The 19,867-nt window shown below is 37.6% G+C and overlaps 2 protein-coding genes across 2 annotated transcripts; one reads left to right on the top strand and one right to left on the bottom strand.

Moving 5' to 3' along the window:
* The first annotated feature begins 945 nt into the window (after positions 1 to 945).
* Positions 946 to 4,783, top strand: wdr77 (WD repeat domain 77). Its single transcript, XM_028002640.1, has 10 exons — positions 946 to 1,325; positions 1,531 to 1,716; positions 1,807 to 1,948; positions 3,078 to 3,127; positions 3,326 to 3,396; positions 3,568 to 3,625; positions 3,729 to 3,800; positions 3,913 to 4,021; positions 4,115 to 4,183; positions 4,261 to 4,783. Exons 1-10 carry the CDS (start codon positions 1,217 to 1,219, stop codon positions 4,397 to 4,399), a joined length of 1,005 nt encoding a protein of 334 aa, XP_027858441.1. The 5' UTR covers positions 946 to 1,216; the 3' UTR covers positions 4,400 to 4,783.
* A 507-nt stretch (positions 4,784 to 5,290) lies between these two features.
* On the bottom strand, positions 5,291 to 19,716 carry LOC114135382 (uncharacterized protein C6orf132 homolog). The gene is made up of 5 exons (XM_028002639.1): positions 19,318 to 19,716; positions 15,527 to 15,621; positions 10,695 to 10,785; positions 6,860 to 8,981; positions 5,291 to 6,762 (listed from the first exon to the last, which is right to left on the bottom strand). Exons 1-5 carry the CDS (start codon positions 19,391 to 19,393, stop codon positions 6,666 to 6,668), a joined length of 2,481 nt encoding a protein of 826 aa, XP_027858440.1. The 5' UTR covers positions 19,394 to 19,716; the 3' UTR covers positions 5,291 to 6,665.
* Between the last annotated feature and the right edge of the window lie 151 nt (positions 19,717 to 19,867).

The raw sequence follows: 19,867 nt of genomic DNA, 5'->3' as shown, positions 1-19,867 counted from the left end.
CTACACACATTAGTTGTATTTATCGATTCCTTTATTGTTTGGATAATAGTTTCTTAAAGTGTTTATCCTCTTTCTGAATGTTACCATGACTAGCATAAAAACCTCCTCCTTATATATTAAAGTTCTGCAAGTACAATACATAATATTAGCATTAAATATTCAGTAAATTTTGTTTTAATTGCTTCAGGATGATGATTATGAGTTAAACAGTATTTATTTATTATTCCTATTAAAGCATGTATGACCCACAGAAAAATACAAAGCTTTAAAATTGTATCATATTGCCATCTGTGAGCTAGGGTGTTTACAGGAATATAAATTCTTTTAGCAGAGGGGAATGCACAGAGAGGTTTTTTTGTTATGCAAGAATATTTTTATTTTATTTTTAAAGCCCCGCAAAATTAAAATATGTCAGAAAGCCAGGACTAAAAACACCCAACATTTGCCTTCTTGAATAACTTTGCAGATATTGTTTTGGGGTAAAAAAAATAGTTCTAAGTTTGTCCTTTGAAAGTATATTGAACTTTAAAATGTAAAAAATGCAAGTTTATCCTTAGACAGCATTCCTTGAAAGCTAAAACGGTGATGATTATGACTGTCAGAAAAAAGTTTCTAATGTTTTACCGAAAAGCTTTTGCTTCATGTCTTTACTTTTGGGCAATGTGCTAAATTTAGAGTCTAAGGCAGTCAAAGTTTTTGAATGAAAAAAAGTCAAGTTTCATAAATCTGAAACAATTTTAAGACAAAACAAATGCTTAATTGGGTGCATAAAATCAAGAGTGGATTTCCAGAAATACAGAAATTATTTATCTCCCCTCTTTATTTTTATTTTATTCTGTTTTGCGTTATTTTAAATAATCAATTTAAATTAAGAGTAAATCCCAAATGCATACATTTTATTTTATTTTATTCGACCAGGAGATGGCAGTACCCCGTAAATAGTTCCAAAAAATCCAACAAGAAGAAACGTAGAGGAAGCAGGAAGTTTGTGTTCGCTGGTTTTATGTTTGTCCAGATTTTCATTCATTTTGAAAACGATAATTTTAAGCTCCGTATTTTATAAAGCGGGGCCATTATTATCGCTTTTGACCAAACTGATTTATATCGGCGCCTTAAGCAGACCAGAGACGGAAGGAGCGGCGTCTTTATATCGGCGCTAGCTAGCTGCTGCAGAAGCTGCTTTCGAAGTAAAAGCATCTCCTTGGCTGCAGTTTGGATGAAAAGTACAGTGGACACCAACATGATTAAGGAAAACCCGTGGAAAATACCTCCCAACGCCCCTGCCTGTATGGAGAAGCACCTGTGCGCGGCTCAGTACCGAGCAGGTAAGAAGCAGCTAGCCGGAATCGCTGGAGGAAAACACGTGGTTTTGCTGGGTCGTCATGTCTACAGTTCGGCAGTTTTGCTACTTCCATATGATAAATTATGATGAACTACAATGTGCCAACAGTTTTCAAGAACATTTGTGTTCACATAATGTGGAACGGAAAGATCTTTTTCAATATATTTGTTGTTTGCTTTTCTCTACAGATGGCACGCTGCTGCTGGGAGCCTCCAGCCTCTCTGGCAGAAACTGGCAAGGATCCGTTTGGATCTACAGCGAAACGGAGCAAGCCCCCAGCGAGGGGTTCTGCAAAGCTGGTGTGCAGACTGAGGCTGGGGTGACAGATCTCCAGTGGGTGGCTGAAAAGGGAGTGGCTGTAGCCTCAGATTCGGGTAAGGCCTAACTTCACAGAACCTGGCTGAACCGCAGTGACTTCAGACTGGGATGAAAATGGATTTCTTTTGGTTATTTGTTCTGTGCAGGTGCCCTGGAGCTCTGGGAACTGGCAGAGGATGAGCGCCTGTTGATGAATCGCTTCACCAAATATGAGCATGACCACATTGTCACCACTGTGAGCCCCATTACTGGAGCGAGCAGTGCTGTCACTGGCAGCATGGACTGCAGGTTAGAGAGTAGTTCACACATAGAGCGATGCATATGTCATAGATAAATACATAAATATGTTTATGAGCTTTTAACATTTTGTCATGTAAAAACTTGAACAGACTTTACGTGATAGACCAATACTAAGTGCAGCAAAATTCTGAAGTAGAAGTAATCTCTAGATGTTTTTTTTTTATATAAATTAGAAATCAAACATTTGATGTTTGACTTATTTGTATTCAGCTTCATCAATACATTGTAGACCCACCATAGCAGCTGGAAGGTTTTGGGGTATGTCACAACTAGTTTTGTACGTCTAGAGAAATTATATTTTTGCCTGTTCCTATTTCCAAAATACCTCAGTCATATTTGATGAGTGTTTCTGAACTTCCATTTTCATATCCTATCATATGAAAATCATAGTATATGAGATTTTTAAAGTGCACAACTTGATAGTTATCCTGTCAGCTGATTTTTTTCCACACCTGAGCTGTGAATTTGCAGTGCCAATGTTACCATAGACTTATTTAGTCTTTTTGTGATTAATATATTAAGTGGAAGGCCATCTGTATGTTAGGTTTGCACTTGTTCTTTACTCTTCCCATTTTTTCAGCTAATGGTATGAACAGTACTCCCTAAGATGTTCAGTGTTTGGAGTGTATCAATAAACTAACCATTCTCTAAATTCCTCCTCTACTTTATTCCTGATCTTTCTGATGTGTTCCTTGGTCTTCATGATTCTGTTTGTTCACTAATGTTTCCTAACAAACATCTGAGGCCTTCACACAACAGCTGAGTTTAGACTGAGATTAAATTACACACTATTTACAAACTGGGTGACAATGAAGGGGAATTTTGTTTTACTACATTTTATTTAGTGGTGTGAGATAAAAGGGAGAAGCAACCTGTACTTCTGAGATTTTAAATTTTTTATTTGAAAAGCAAGTTAGCATTTTGGCTCCACTTTAGTCATGGACTACTTTCCCCGCAAATGTATTTGTTTTTTATTTAAAATTTGACAGACGTCAAAAAAAAAGAATGATTATCAGAAAACAAAACTTTAATTTGCCTTTTTATCAACTTAACTTTTTTCCTTTCCTCTTTTTTGTGTTCTCTGTACATCCATTTTATTCCTATATCTTTTAAACAGAATTAAAGTCTGGGACCTCAGTCAGGAAACAGTTGTCACCACCTACAATGGTAAGAGAACATCTAAAAAAATCCATTTCATCAAAAAAAAAAAACCCTCAATAGCAAGTTGAAACCAAATTGTTTTTTATTCAGACAACAAGTTGGCATGGTTGTAGTAAATTTCATCAACTGTTTAAAAGTGAATTCATCTTGAATGTAGTTTGAATACAACAAACGTCTAGACCTTCTTTATTTTTCTCCTTGCAGTTCACACAGAGCCTGTTAACTGTGTTGCCTGCAGTCCTACAGATGAGTCTCTCTTTGTCTCCTGTGGCCAAGTAGGATTCCTTTCAATGTTGTGGTTTTATTTATAGTAATGTGTTAAGGAGAAATCATAGTTATTTAACCCAACCTGCAGATTCTGACACACAACGGGGGAAAAATGTCCTGCAGGTTAATAGATAGTAATAATAATAATAGAGTTTTCAGTGTTGTTTCCTTTCTCTCAGGATGGTCGTGTGTTGATGTGGGACAAGAGGAAGCCAGATAAACCAGCCTCAAGAATAGGTAAGCAGGCTACTGTAGCATGATGTCTTAAACTGGACTACTTTCTTGATAAGTCAGCTTTACAGTGAAAGGTGATACTCTTTACTTTTGTGGTTTGTTGCAGATGTTGAGTTTCCCAGTTGCTCTCCCACCACTGCTGTTTGGCACCCCCACCAGAGAAGCACTATTGCGTTTGGTAAGGTCCATCAGCAGATTAATGACTGACAGAAGCTCAATTCTCCTTCCCTCCCCCTTTTTTTTTCTTTTTTGTCTTGCTTCTTCACATTATCATTCTCGTTTTCTTTCAGGCGATGAGATGGGCAATGTGTCTGTCAAAGATTTCCTGGGATCAGAACCGGCACGGGTGAAAAAAATACACAGCCGCAGAGTTAACAGCCTGGCCTTCTCCACAAATAGGTAAAGATTTAATGGGCCAAAATGTACTTTTTGGTGTTTCCTTTCCCCTCTTCTCCTTATAAATCAACAGGTTGTTTTTTTTATCCACCCTAGTGTCCCTTTGCTAGCCTCTGTTAGTGACGACTGCTCCCTTGCTGTTATAAACTCTGAACTGCAAGAAATGTGAGTCTTTTCAGTTCACTTAGCACCTCTTGTGTTCTGCATCAGACAATAAACAAACTGCTTTATTTTTTCTACAGATTCAGAGATCGGCGACACCAGGACTTTGCTAAAGGTGTGTGTTGGCTTCATGGTGATTCCAACAGGCTCACGACTGTAGGCTGGGATCACCTCGTGCTTCACCACACCATCGCTCCAAATACTGAGTCCTCATCTTAGACCTACATGGTCACATGTGGCATATCACAGTGTGTCCAGACAAGTGGTGTCCAACGTCAGTCTTTGGAGGCTGGTGTCCTGCTTGTTCTTATTTCCCTGGTTCAACACAACTGAATGAAGACAGCTCGTCTACAGGCCTCTGTAGAGCTTTGACATCCTGGCAGGACACCAGATCTTGAGGACTGGAGCCGGACACTCATTGATGGTTGAATATAACATCTTATTTAGGAGAAGTGAATTGAAATGTCCAACTCACAGATATGTGCACATTATTTTGTGTAAGGATCTTCTTCTCTGTCTGGTCGTACTGGTTCATGTTGTGTAGCATCTCCATATTTGCACCCTAGACTTTTACATTAAATAAAACCTAAAGCTGTTATGAAATTTTTTTTATTTGTTGAAATGTTCAGACTGAAGGTATGCAACTTTTCTAAAAATGTTTTTTTTTTTTTTTTTACATATTTCTTAAAATATTTCTTAAAACTTTCACTATGTTGTGACAGCATAGTATAATACAGATATGTGAAAAACCTGAGCTCCACTGCTTCCTCCCTGTTATCATACAGAAGTTCATCTCTGTCAGAAATAACTAATCAAAGCCAGGAAGAAGGTCTTGGTGTTTCCTTGCATGATAATGCAATGACTACAGCTTGTTTTTTATTTTTAACATTATTGACAGCTGGTAAAACATCTTAGTTTTGATCTTCTCCTTGCTTATGACAACTTTTCAGGTTTGTATCTGTAATTTAAGCAATGAAAGACCTATTAAGAGCTGTTTATCCTAAATGAATTGATATATAAATATATTGAAAAATATTTACCAGTATATATCAATTCAATAGATTATATTGTTAAATATTCCCAAACAGAACAAAAACAATAAAAACAAAGAAATGTTGATAAATGTTTATAATTTACACAAAAACATCTACTTTAAGCTTACTATGTACAGTGGTAGTAGTGTAAATGTAACCAAAATCAATAATTAATCATAGAATAACTATAGTTAGCACAATATTTCTAAAATCAATAAATATAAAAACTACATGGAACTGGTTACCTAAGTTTACAGTGCTTTGTTCTGGTGGACTTATGTACATGTAACAGGGTGAACAGAATGGTTAGTGTGTGTAATTCCAGCTTATACACTTATTTTATACAACATTATAATTTACATCCAATATATGAGAGAACAGAATTTTTTATCAACCATATAATTTACATAAATAAAGACAATAACCCATATAAATTTTCATAAAAAAAGATGCACGGCTTTTCCTGCCAGATACCAATTTTTTTGACTTGTCGGGTCTAAATTGGACTGATTTATCATAACGCATAAAAGACAAAAGAACATACTGCAGGTTCTTTGATCTTGCAATATTATCACCCAAATTTACAATGTTATACCCATGTATGCACCGCATCATATTTTCTCAAACTACCTGATGTGTATTAAGTTTGAAAAGTGTGTCAAAGCCAATGTTTTTGGTCTTTTACTTTAGAGGGACAGGAAAATGTTTTTTATTAGCAATCAATCAGAGCCAATCAAGGAAAATTGGCAGATTGATTTGTGCATCTCTAAATAAAACATAGGATTAAACACATTACATTTAAAATATCCATATTACTATGAGACTTTTAGAAAGAAAACATTGCATTTTAAAAATGGAACAATCATCTTGACACTTGACAGCATGAACTTCCTAATTAATGAAAGCACTTGTAACTTCATAGCTAACTGAAAAATTGCACAAATTACTGCTAACGTAAAATCACATATTATTTAGGCCCTAGATACATGACGATGAATATTTTTTAAACTAAGATTTTCTTTCTCTGTTTCTAAAAAAAAAATCTGAACTGACACCTCATTCAAATCAAAAGAGGTGTAACACCTATGCTGCACCCATAGATGGTGATGGACAACATTAAAATGTAAAAGAAAATCCTGAGCCTGGCTGAAGCAGTACTAGGGTAATTGCTTCCAGCAATATATCATGTTTAATGAAAACAGTCAGATGTAGAAAAACTGCTCAATTGTTGGAGAGATTTCTGACATAAACAGTCAGGGTGGGCATGTTCAAAGGGGACTTTGGTGACAAGTTTTTTGTTTTTTTTAATGTATTTTTTTATTTTCACCAGAACTCAGTTTGTGCAGTATCAGGTGTTGCAGACACAGGAAGAAATCCCACAAAATATCCGTGTTAGGGCTTTGGCATATGCTATTTTATGTACAGTAGGTTCGTTCTACATTCAAAGACCTTTAGGAATCCTCTTTACTAGCAAGAGTTATGGGTTGTTTAGATCCAGGCCTGATGGTGAAAGTCATCCCATACTGGTGTCTTGAACGTATCCCATTTCTGTGGAGAAGAAAACATGATGGGTGATTGCAGTGATTAAAGGCTGGATTTGCTCATAAAGATATGATCTCCCCCTAGGTATCCCTGATGTACTCACTTGGTGGGACTCTTCACTTGTGTACTCTGGTATTTGTTGATAACTTTGGTTTCCAACTCTTTCATGTTAAAAGATGCTGTTTTGTTGGTGGGGGTAGGTGGGTTTTTGGTCCCCTGTTTAGGTTGTGGCACTGCTGGCACCTTGTTGTCTTCGTCAGAAAAGCCAGTACTCCAGTCATCAGAATTGTGCTCCGAGTCATTAACTGGGGCCATTTTTTGGTCCATTACCAACATCTTTTTCTGTAAAATACTAAGGAGGGTGGCCTGGTTTTGTGAAAGATTGGATGGTACTTGAGTAGAGGCTGGATTGGATTTAGTCTGGACTTGTGGCTTTGGTTTGACTTGTATGTCAGAAGGTGGGAGTTTTGGCGGTGAAGGAGCTAGAGCTTGAGCTTTGGCTGGGGCTTTAGCTGGAGTTGGGGCAGGAACTTGAGCTGGGGTCTGAGCTTTCACTTGAGCTGGGGTCTGAGCTTTCACTTGAGCTGGGGCAGGAGGTGGAGCTTGAGCTGAAACTTTAGGTGGTGTTGGTGCTTTTTTTGTGGGGGGATTTGGTGGACAAATGGAGGGGGGTTGCTCTGGTATTTGATCAAAGTCACCAAACTCTGGTGGTGGGGGCAGAAATGGCAAATTCATATCCTGTTTAGGAGTATCATTCTGTACATCATGAGATTTTAATTGCTTTTCTTCTGCTCTTTGCTTCTGCTCAGTCAGGTTGCTTACAGCTGGAGATGAAAGTGATGTGAATTTACTCAAAACTGGATCAGTTGAGAGTTTCTGATCTTTGGCCAGTGCAGTCGAACCCATGGGTGTTTCTGTAGCCTGAATCGTTGTTTTAGTTTCTGCAGGCCTAAGAGTTGCATTCTCCTGTAGTCTATTTTCACTTGGTAGAACTGAAGACGTTGATCTTGGTATGAAGGAATTAGGACTTGTTGGTTCATTTCTCGTGGTGCTGCTTTCGCGGGACAAAGATTGAGTGTTTTTATTTTTCTCTCTTTCCTTAGCTGCCTTCAGGAGAGCGAACGGTGAGGCTGAAGAGTGTTTGGGTTCATTAGCCTTCAGGCTGTCCAGTTTACGATCCAATAGAGGGCTGAAACTGCGGCTTTGACCTGGAGATACTTCCAGTGTGCTCTTGGACTCTGAATTGATCTGGACATTAGTCGTTCTCTGCAATGGTGGAGGCTGGAGGGGTTTAGTTATCTCTGACTGAGCTGGAACAGTGTCTGCTTTAGCCTCTGTTGGAGACTTTGTTTTAATCTCTGTCTTTGCCTCTATTTTAGGTTCTTTGGGAACTTCAGGTAATTCAGGTTGTTTAATTTCTAAAGCCCCTTTGGGTTGTTGTACAGGTTTGGGCTCTGGTTTAGGTACCTGAGGAGCTTGAAGGGCTTTTCCATCCACCTCCATCACAGAAGGAGCAGAGTTAGCTGACCCTGATTCTTGCAAGACTAACACCTGCTGCTGTGTTGCCGACTGATTATCCTTCCCATTCCAAAGCACTGTGCGCTTTGGAGGATCATACACTGATTCTTGTAAGACTAACATCTGCTGCTGTGTTTGCTTCTGACTATCCTTCCCATTCCAAAGCACAGTGTGCTTTGGAGGATCAATCACCTTTGCTTTGTTCTGGGAATTGAAGGTGGACAGTGTGGAGGTGGGCACTTGGGGAGGCTGTGCTGGGGGCTCAGCAGTGGACACCGAAGATGATCTGATAGGTTTTGGAGGTGGGACCTTATAACTCTTCTGGTGCTTTTCAGTAGGTGGTTGCGGAGGGGCAAATTTTGGACGTTCTGGCACTTGGGTTGGCGGTGGAACAGAGACAGGTGCTGCTGACCCAGATCCAGAAGAACAGGTAGATGGAGGTTTTGGAGGCGCCATTGATGGTGGTTTCAAAAGGGACAAATCCTCCTCCACCATAGATGGTGGTTTTGGAGCAGGCATGGATGGAGGCTGGAGGGCCACAGGATCTAGGCTGTTTAGGTCACCCATGAAGTCTGGTGGAGGAGGGATGAAATTCACGGGAGGGGGTGGAGGGGCCGCTGAAGGAGGAGGAGGAGGAACAAAGATCTTCTCTTCAATGTGGCCTGGCACGGATACAACAGATCCAGTGGAGGAATGTTGTCCAGCACCTGTAAAAGACAAGAAATAAGAGCAAAAAACATAGAGCGATTAACTCTGAAAAGAGAATATAGAGGCTTTTATTCTCAAAGCAATTCCTTTCCATTGTGTTTGAAGGTATGTAAGTAAAGATGGTAGTATAAATTGTTACTTATGTAAAGCCTTAAAACATGGAAAAACTGTCTGACCAAATACAGTCTCCTCTATCTGCTCCTCGTGTAATTGAGTTCACAGCTGCGTTGAAATTAACTTAGTCCAACAGAGAGGGAGGAACAAGGCCATGGAGAATGCTACATATTGGGTGAACATTCCTAGGTAAGTTGTTACATCATGAAGAGAACTGGGCCTAGTTCTGAGCCCTGTGGGACGGACGCTTGTTGATGAGAATATGGATTTGCATGTACCTTTATCTGTATTTAACATTCTTAACTCTTGATTCCCATAAGTAAAATACTATGAAACCAGGTGCCTTCAGAAATCATCTCAGTCAACAAATAGTCTAATTTATTCTCAGTATAAATATAGCTGTTCTGCGAAGGTCTCAGAGGCTTGCTAGGAAACATGAATCAATAATCAGCACCTTGAAGATGAAACTTAAAATGAGGCTACATATAAAACAATGTCCCAAACTTTGAACATGCAATCAAACATTGTTCAGTCAGTCCACTAAAAATTGGAACTGCATAGTACAGTTTCAAATCTGCCAAGAAATGGTAAGTCACCTGATTAATGCTCTTTCTGGGATGGGAAATGCATAGAGATAAGTACAAGGCATTCCTGGAAGAAAACCTTGTAGAAGCAAGGTTGAGACTACAGTGAATGTTGGCTATCCAGCAGTATAATGACTCTAAATATTCAGCCAAAACTATAATAAACGGTTTCCAGGGTCTCAAACTCCAGTCCTCGAGGGCCACTGTCCTACAGTTTTTAAATGTGCCACAGGTACAAAACACTGGAATGAAATGGCTTAATTACCTCCTCCTAGTGTAGATCAGTTCTCCAGAGCCTTAATGACCTAATTATTCTATTCAGGTGTGGAGCAGCAGAGGCACATCTAAAAGTTGCAGGACTGCGGCCCTCCAGGACTGGAGTTTGACACCCCTGGTTTAGACCTAGGCATGTTCATGTGTCAGACTATTTTTCAAAAGAATTTGCAATGATTTTAGTCTTTAGATCCAAAAGACCGGCAGACGTACCTCAATCGACCTGAAGCTGCAATTGCAACAAAAACATTTCTATCAAGTAATGAGAACTGAAGACAGATATTTATTTGTAAAACAAATTACTTTATGTTGGTCTATCAATAAAACATTTATTTTTGTGGTTTTGCACAACTTTGTAAGGTTTAAAAAGAAAAAAAGCGATATCTGTAAAAATATGAAAATCTGAGATAAATTTCACATTGACATGCAGAAAACTTAAATTTTATTTAACATTTATAAACCGGAAAGTAATCTGAAAGGTAGAAAAACACTCCCGTTGTGTAAATTTGCTCTCCATCTTTTATGACCATTTTCAAGGGAGGTATTGAGCAACTGCCTGGACAAACATTTACACGACATGGATGTTTCCTTTATTCTTATCCCTGTGATCCATCACCTGAATCTAAGTAGAGGAGCCACAAATTTACCTGGTATAACAATGACTAAAAAACGGCCCTATTTACTTTGGTAGTTTGGTAGTTTAAACCTTAAGTACGTAGAAGGTATTATTTAGATGCTCACCTGTCCCATTGACTATTGGGCCATTGGCAGGGGGAAGTTCAGGGACTTTCGGAGTTGGGACAGCAAGTCCTTGGAAGGTTTCAAACGAGAACTGCAGAGAAAAAAATCCAATCACAAGATTATTGAACTTACTGTCATAAGAAGCAGACACAGCACAAGAACAGATTAAGTGTAGAAACCGTACATTCTGTTCTGCAGGCAAATTTTTCTTTACTTGTTTGTTGGCAAGTCTTCGTTGTTAAAGGTGAACAAACCAGTTTTTAATTATTACGTGGCCTGATTGTTGCAGCAGTTAAAATATGATGCATTATTGGCATAAGCGCCATAAAATTGTCAACCATGTGATTTTTATGAGCTTTCACACATTGCATGGCATCCAACAATTGTCTGTTTTGCAATTTATGCGGGGAATACTGCACTCCCTAGTGCAAAAATGCATGGCCTTTTCTTACGGGATTGTCATAATGCAGTCATAGGTGGAACGCCATAGTTTCACATTCTTTGCTTATGAGGAACATTGGCTGAATCAGAGGATCCACCTATAATTCAAACACTGCCTGTTGTCAAAGAATGCCTGGTTAGGAAACTCACAGATACGTGTGTGTTTGTGTCTGTTTGTATGAGTTAGGTGAAAAAGCTGATGCAGAGAGGAGTGATGCTCACATCACGGAACCAAAACCACCAAAAACAAACACAGACTGTGTTGACACAAGAGAGATCCTCAAGATCTACTGCTGCAAATCACTCCAGCATCACTTGGTATGTTTTTTTTTTTTTACTGAGTCTCGGCGAAAGTCATCTCCTTGCAGATTGCAAAATCATCTCTCGTTGCAAAAACATTTTATATGAAGTTTTGCTTGTATGGATTAGATGTGAATAGGTCTGGGTCGGTTATCATTTTACCAAGGTCTTAAACAGTTAAAGTTTCAAAGCTGCAAACATTTTTTGTTTTTTATTATACTACTTAAAGACAGAAGTGGGTAGTTGCATTGACAATAATCTCCCATATGTTGCGGCCTCATTGTTAGATGAGTGAAATATGGCAACAGACAAGAATGACAATAATTCCCTAACAAACAAGAATGACAAATTTATAGCTTTGGAAATATTTTCAATTGCAAAAACATGAGCACTTAAGTATTCATCCTAAAATACCAAGTCCTGCCAATAAATTCAGCTTTCCAATTAGTGGAAAGGTGAATTTGGAAAACAATAATCTACCTATAATAATCAATATGCTATTAAATGCCAGAGAAAGTGCAGGAGTGATCGATGTGAAACATGAGTAACATGCTGATTGCCCCGGGCCCCACCTATTGCTGTGGACTGCTGTTCAGCAGGCTGAAAGAGCCTGCTGAACAGCAGGCTCTACACTTTTCTCTCTCTGTTTCACTCAAGAAAACTGGTTCAAACATGTTTTGTCATTTGAAAAAAAAAAGATGCAACCCAGAAGGTTGATGTCATAGCAGGAATTGAGGTCGTTATTCAAGTTTAAATTTTCTTTCTTCTTGATCACTGTAATGCATGTTTCACATCATGCGTCAACAAAAAGACTCCGCAATCTCTCTCATTACCTCAAAAACTCGAGCAAACAACATAATTACTTATTGGAATGTGTTTGTATAGACTGCCCACTTATTTTAGAATATATTTTAAAGCCCTCTCTAACTTTCAGGGCTTTTTCATGGTCCATCTGCTTCTTAGGAAAAAACCTAAAATTATTTGCAAACCTGGCAGATTTATGTTCAAGGTATTTTTTATTTATTTGAGCCACATGTTTCCTCAAACTGCAAGCTTTGGAATGGCTTAAAAAGAGTTCCAGTTTGAGTCTGAGAGTTAAAGATTAAAGTGATGGAAAGAAGCGCTTGCAACCTCAAACATTTGGAGCTGAAGATAAAATATTAAAATACCAGAGGAAACATGCAAAAATCTGGTCAGCAAATACAAGATGGATTTGATTGCTAGAATGCAAATAAATGTTTTCCCTGATTACTGAGAGAGGTATTTATTTGTTTTACATGCAATATTTTAAATGAAGTGTAAATAATTTTTAAAAAGCCATATCTTTCAAAATTGAAACGTCTTTTAGATGGCTTTATTATTTTATGAGAGACACCCACCTCATTTTCTGTCAGAAACAAGTTTCTTCGGTCTACAAAAATATTGTTAAAATGATGACAGTAACATCAGGGGGTATGAGTAATTCTGGTCTTCACAGTATTTTACACAATCATTAAAGTTAAATACTCCAACTTGAGCTTTCTGGTCTTCAAGTAAAAAATCTTCTCCTAGTCCCAAGCAGCGGCAGCAACACCCGATGAGATCATTTTTTTCAGACAATTGCAGCTCAGCTGTGGAATGAGCTTTCCTTTGTTTTTACTTTTCCTTGAGACTCTTGAAACATTTAAAAAGTAACTAGACATTTTTATTCAGATATACTTTATTTAAAGTCCTATTATAAATTAATCACAGCTTTTGATTATCAATGTCATTTAATTATCTTATTCATTAGATTTTGATTCACATGCTTTCTTTTTATTCATTAAAAATGCTAAATTAGTGAGCTACTTACTCTCACTAAGGCAGCAGTGTTTTAAATTTACAATTGAACAGCTATAAGCAGCATGCCTGTTAGAAATCTGAGCAGAAAGAATAAGTAACCAATTAATATCATCTTGTTTCACTCATATTGAAAAGTGAAAGAGCAAAAACATGTCCTATTCTGTAAAGTAAGCACTTTGAAATTACAACTAAGTTTAGATTTTTTTTTTTTTTTTGCTCTGTATTTAAAAAAAAAATACATTTAATAAAAAACATTATTAATCAACTTTTTAAATTATGCTTTAGTGGGAATATTTGTTGCTTTTCTTTTTTTACATGTAATAAAATGCAAAATTAGACAATTTTATGCAGTTTTTGAATGTATCTGGTCCCCTGCATGTGAAAATTAATCCATCTACCAATGCTGTCAAAGACGTTTTACATCTTCTTAATATCACACCCTGCATTACTCTCTCTTTGCTAATAATTCCTCTCTCACAGACGTTCTTCAAAGAGCATAAAGCGTGTCTGGTCATTGGAGGGTGTGTCCGATCCAGTTTGATTTAGTCTTCTCGCTCGGTGCTCTATGAGTCACTTTCAGCTGTCGCAGCGCTCAGAGCTGACCTGCCCATGTGCTGCAGGGTGTGCCACGTTCACATGCCTGAGAAACACTCCCAAACAAAAGGGCGAGGTGTGTGAACCGAGTGCAGATGAGTCCTTCATTTGCTCCATGACGAGATAATAGGAGGCCTGTCAGCCGCTAATGTACACGTAAATTGAGATTAATGTCTCCAAGATTGTTAAAAATATGCCCTCTTGTGCATAAGCGGTGAGTTGGTCCTGCGCTACAATATGATGGGATGGCTAAACTTGCTAAACAATAACAATAAACAAAAGAAACCCTTAGCGATCCTGTAGTTACGTTATAATGTTGCCAAGTCAGACGACTTTTTAGCATTTTTTTTTCATTACACAAAATTATTAAGTACTCAGTATTTTAAAGTACAATCTGACAACCAATTAGTAACTTTATATCAATGTAACGGAATATAAGGCAAATTGAATAAATTCTCATGAGTTCATCTACCTTTATGTTTTTCAGTTACCTTAATTATTAAATATTAATTTGATTCCAAATCATAATTAAAGCTACTAGTCAAGCTTAAATCAGCCAAGTTTGAACTTTGTTACTAACAGAACAAAATGTCACAGTCAGTTTTTGTGTTTATTTTTGCTATTTTCTTGTAAAGATTATTTAATGGTGAGCAACTCTTCCCTTGATAAGACAGACGTCCACAAGCCTGTCTCTGGTGACATCACACAAGGCATAGAATAACCCATCAATTTCTAGGAATATATTTATAGACTCACTAGTAGCCTGTCAGTCAGACAGACAGACAGACAGAAGTTGCTTGTTTAAGTTGAAGCAGTGCAACATCTTGGAAACCACACAAATATTGAAAGTGAGCAGAAGCAAAAAACATTTACTCATTTTGCCGCATGACATATGCACACACTGAACCAGATGGAACTATGCAAACAGGAATGTAATTAAATTTGTCTGCTACAGTTCCTGTTTGCTTCAGCTCCAGCTTTCTTTGTCATCCATCAAGACTTGAGGATTATTAGAGTCAGACTCAAACATTTACTGCTGAAATCTTTGCAAAAAAAATCAGATCCAATGACAGAGGATCTGTCAATATCTCTCAAAGCTAACATTTTACTTCCTAATGTCATTCAATCAGTCCAACTCTTAAGTCTCTTGTGATGTAATCAATTCAAATCTACTCAAAACAGATAAGCAGGTTTTCCCCCCTTCATGTAATTTAAAAAAATATTGGATTTTGTGGAATCCAAAAGTTTGCACCAAGCCGTTTTTATTGTCAGTGTAAATTTGTTTGTGAAATAAAAATATGCCACTAGCATCTTTAATACTGCAGCTTTAACATTGACCTGCAATGTATTTCAGTACCAATTCAATGTCTTCCATAGCAAGATAAGGAATGATCCTTATCACATCTACTTGCAATATCAACAAGGACAGTCAGTCTGCAGCTCCACTGAAAGATCGTCGCTGAACAAATCTAAATGTAAACTGATGGAATCGTGAAAGAAATGTTTAAAAATTTGTCAAATCTGCCAAAATGATTTAAATCCACTGTTTTCAGTCTTGCAATAAAGCTTCCAAAGGCCAGCTAAATGTACCTAAATACTGACCAGATGTTTGAGGCTTTTTTAGATTCAGAAACAGAACATTAATGCAAAGAAATGAAGCTTTCCTAAATACTCACAGTATGATGCTTAACGGTGGGTCTGGCCCTCACGTTGGCAGTCCCAGATTCGTAGATTGCAGACTCTGACTCCTCCAGGACCAGCTGAACACTGTCTGATGAGACATACACAGATTTGTTGGGGCATTAGATTACTATGCTTTAGGAACTATCTAGAGAAATTTTTATATAACATTTGCTAATGCTCAAACCTTCAATCTAAATAATTTGCTCATAAAGAAGAAAAAGATGGAGTAGCAGAAGAACCATACATGTGACGGCAATGAGAAGCAATGGGCACCAAAGTGACCTAAAAGTGGCTATTAGTCAACTTAACTATCTGAGGTATCGTTTGACTATACGATAGTCAAACGTATAGTTTTGACTGTCAAGACTATACAACATAATAAGACTATCCCTTCAGAAAGGGAAAGCAGGCTGGCTGCAGCCTTCATATTCTTCAGAGCCATCGTCCAGCTGTTCTTGTGGACTGAACTCACTTTAGGATTTCTGTTGCATTTTTCTTTGCTTTATTTTGTTTTCCAGTCTGTTGTACCTGACAACATAATAAGCCACAGAGAAAACGCTCAGACTGTTGCTTTTAATAACATGTTGCCGCTATGGCTAAGTGAAAGTTCAGCAACAACGTATGGAAAGGGACACAGCTTGTGGTGAGACGTTAGGAAAACTGATGTCAAAGAAACTGATTTAACGCGATTTGCATCACTAAGTTGTTTTGCTTAAGTGGTGCTACCTCACCAATGTTTGCACAGCAAGCACTGTAGCACCTGGGCTAAGAGTTTGAGCGATGGCAGCAGTGAAATGTAAAACCACGAACAAAAAAGAAAATGTCTTCAGGTGTATTGGTTCACACAGAGCATTCTTCAAGAAATAAAATGTAAACAGTGAGTATGCTGCAGACAAAAATGCTGAAACATTTCCTTGTCACATTGTTTGCCCAATAAGTGACCGACGACAGATCCTTGTCACTGAAAGGCATTTAGCCTGTACGTCCTTTCCACTCTTTGCTGGAAGACTTTCAGCAAACAACGAACAACTAAAGACATTACAAGCACAGAAAAGAACCATGTCTCTTCTCACATTTCCCTCTGATCTGGGACACAATAAGCACAACATTCTGATGATTTTCCTTCTGTTTAAGACCAAAGAATATGATAAAGTCAGTGAAGAATGTGAGAACAGCTGTGGAATGAAAACACTGTGGTGTTAAACCAGTCTAACCAAATGATTAGTTTCCCTATTGTGCCCCATCCTGGTTTAAATAGACAAACGTTCTCTCGCTCATGTTACACCTTTTGCATAGCAATTCATGCTGCGCTTCCTGTTCTCAGAGGCTGAATTGAGAGACTTACACTTGATCCAACAACACTTCATAAGCACTAGCTTGGATTTCACTTGGTATGAAACTGTGAGCACATACTTAGTTGTTTTTCTTAGAAACTGTTCATTTAGTTGTCGATTGTTCTCAAATCCAAGTTAGTGATGTTAATGATGCAAATTAAAATCTTTCTTGTTTCGTGCAAAAGTTTTAAACAGCTGTTTCAACATATCTTCAGCAGAACTGAACTCCATAAGATCAAATGTGGCTTAACCTGTTTTTAAGTGGGTTGAAAGTTATTGAGGACAAGTTTAGCACATCTTATTGTTTCAATTTTTATTTCAGCAGTGATCTCTGAAAATTAGATTAACTACCTACCCTCATGTAGGCACATGATGTATTACAGGGCAGTAAGTGATTTTATTAAACTTCAAAGTGAGTTTGAAAGGTCAAGCAAACTTTCTGATAAAACTGCTTGGTTGAAGAAGCCAAATCATAACAACTTCATACCTCTAGAAGGCATGAAGTAAGAGTCAAGAAACATCTATTGTGTTGAGCTACCACACCTCCACTGCTGATACTTTAATCCAAGAGATTTATGAAGAAAACCTTTCCTGTAATTGTTACCTAAGATTTTGGAAGTTTGCACTTAAGTAGTACACACGAAAAAGAAAAACTATTGAATTCACAAGTAAGATCTTAGATTGCATCAAGCACAGGTATGTTTAGCATGAAAATGTTCAGCTTTAGCTCCTCAATGCAAAGGAAGAGGTGGCTGCAGTCAGAAATGAAGGGCACATTTTACAAGGTAGTGGCATTTATGGATCTACTTAAGTATCAGCAAATGTTAGAGGCAAGCAAGAGGAAAACTGGAGATGGAAATCCACTGAAGTATTTTATTACTGGCTATTTAAGATTGACTAATTTGTTTGTTTTTTTTTTTGTTTATTCCAGATAAAAGTCCTTATTTAGTCTACAGACTTATTTAGTCTATGGTAACTTTCAAAAGAATATGTCAAAACTAGAACACCATACAGGAAGCATTAGCGCTTTTTTGTATAAGTGAGTATGGCTAGTTTCCCAGGGTGTCAGGAACTGATGGGGCGGCAGGGATAATCTGGAAAAATAAACTCTAGAGTTTTGTCCCAGTCAAGATTTCAGTTACTTAATTGTATGTCCGGTCAATGGGAATTTGGGGGATATTGAGCATCTGATTAGAAGTCATCCAAAAGATTTTTATCATTTTTTCTTTAACATTACTGTCATTGCAGTGAAAACGTCATAACAGGAATAATAATGAGATCTTCTGTTCCAAGAAAATGTACTGGATTTTTTAATTTCTTTTAACAAAACCCTTTTTTAAACATCACCTGATTTTCTCAATAAGTTTCACCGTTTTTAAAACTGTTACACATTTTTCTCTGGGTTTTCCATATTTAGCAACATGTTTAGTTGAAACAGTTTTTTTTTATTATTTTTTAGAAAATTGCCAGTTTTGATAGAGGTCTACAAAGTTCTATACAATAGTTGATAAGATTAGCTATTTCTTCCATGGATCTTGCATTTGTTTAATAAATGAATGTGCAAAACTAATTTAGCAACACATTCACTTGAAGCAACTGTATTTGTTAAGGAAACTCCAAACATTACATTTTTATTAAAACGTATATGCAACGTTTTCTGAAGTGCAGTTTTAATGTTAGTTGGTGTGGTCAAGTAATTAGCAAACGTTTTAAAATATTCATTACTATATATTTATAACTATTTTAAAATTTCCTCCATTCATTATTTTTTGCATGAATTAACAAATATACTGCAACTTATTTACATAAAGATATGTTAGGTGTTGTTTTTAGGAAGTACGTACTTAAAGATAGAAGTAGATGCATCTCAGTTATCAAAATGGATCACAAACGTTACTTTTGGCTTTATAGGGTTCAACACACACACACTCACCCCCCCCCACACACACACGCCCACACACGCACGCACACCCACACACACACACACACTCATCTGTTGTGTGTGTTTTTGTAATTATAGCAGTAAAGTTCTCACAAAGTGTTTAGCAGTAGATATTTAAACTACAGTAACAGACGTAAGAAATTCAGTACTTCTTTCACTTTTGTTATTTCAAAATGTATGCCAATTGTTTAAAACATAAAAACAATTTGAGCCATGAGGTCCATAATCTTGAATTGTTGAATTTTGATAAAGAATTCAAAGTTCAGGTTTGAAGCTGGGAAGCAAATTCAGCCTGATTTTATGAATTTAACTTTAACATTACTGATAAAGTATTTGTACACAAAATAGAGAAAGCTGTCCTTCAAGACTCGCTTTTAGGTTTTATAAGCTGCTATAAAATGTGACTTCAGTGAGCAGAAACTGCTCCAGGTCAACATCAAGTCCAAAGGCCGTTTTAACCTTCAGTAAGTGGATCATGAGAGTAAACTTGTTTCCTTTTTTTACTCACCCCTGTCCGGAATTTTAAAGTTGGTGTCATAAAGAGATTGGTTCTTCCGACCCAAAAAATGCAGCCCCTTCTTCATTGTTGACGTCGACTGATTTAATACGCAGGCAGGGGAAAAAAACGGTTTTGTTTTGTTTTTTAATCAACCCTCTGGTGGGATCACTTGGTCATGTTGAAGTAAATCCGCGCTAAAGCAAAGTCAAAGCTGTCAGCAGGTGCAGCAGGAATGACTCTGCCTCAGGTATATGCCTGTTTCTAGCAAACCTTTCAGGACAGCCAGATAAAATGGAGCAAACTCCGCCTCCTGTCCCTTTTTCGGAGCACCTCCCTGCTTCTGTAGGCTCCAGGCAGCGACAGGTGAGGCACCGACTCTCCTTTTCAGCCGCATTCCAGCACAAACCTCACCTGCGGAATGAATGGCCCGCTTTAAAGCCGCTCTCCGCCGCAGCTTTGATTGCAGTGAAATGAGTCAGTGGCAAATATTCAGCTCAAAGCAGAGCCTGGCAGAACCAGATAGGAGGAGAAATATGGATTTAATTAACCTCCTATAGGC

The sequence above is a fragment of the Xiphophorus couchianus genome, chromosome 20 (genome assembly GCF_001444195.1).
Source record: "Xiphophorus couchianus chromosome 20, X_couchianus-1.0, whole genome shotgun sequence".
NCBI classification, from domain to species: Eukaryota; Metazoa; Chordata; class Actinopteri; order Cyprinodontiformes; family Poeciliidae; genus Xiphophorus; species Xiphophorus couchianus.
The sequence above is the reverse complement of the archived record's forward strand: the minus strand, read 5'-3'. Positions and strand labels throughout refer to the sequence as shown.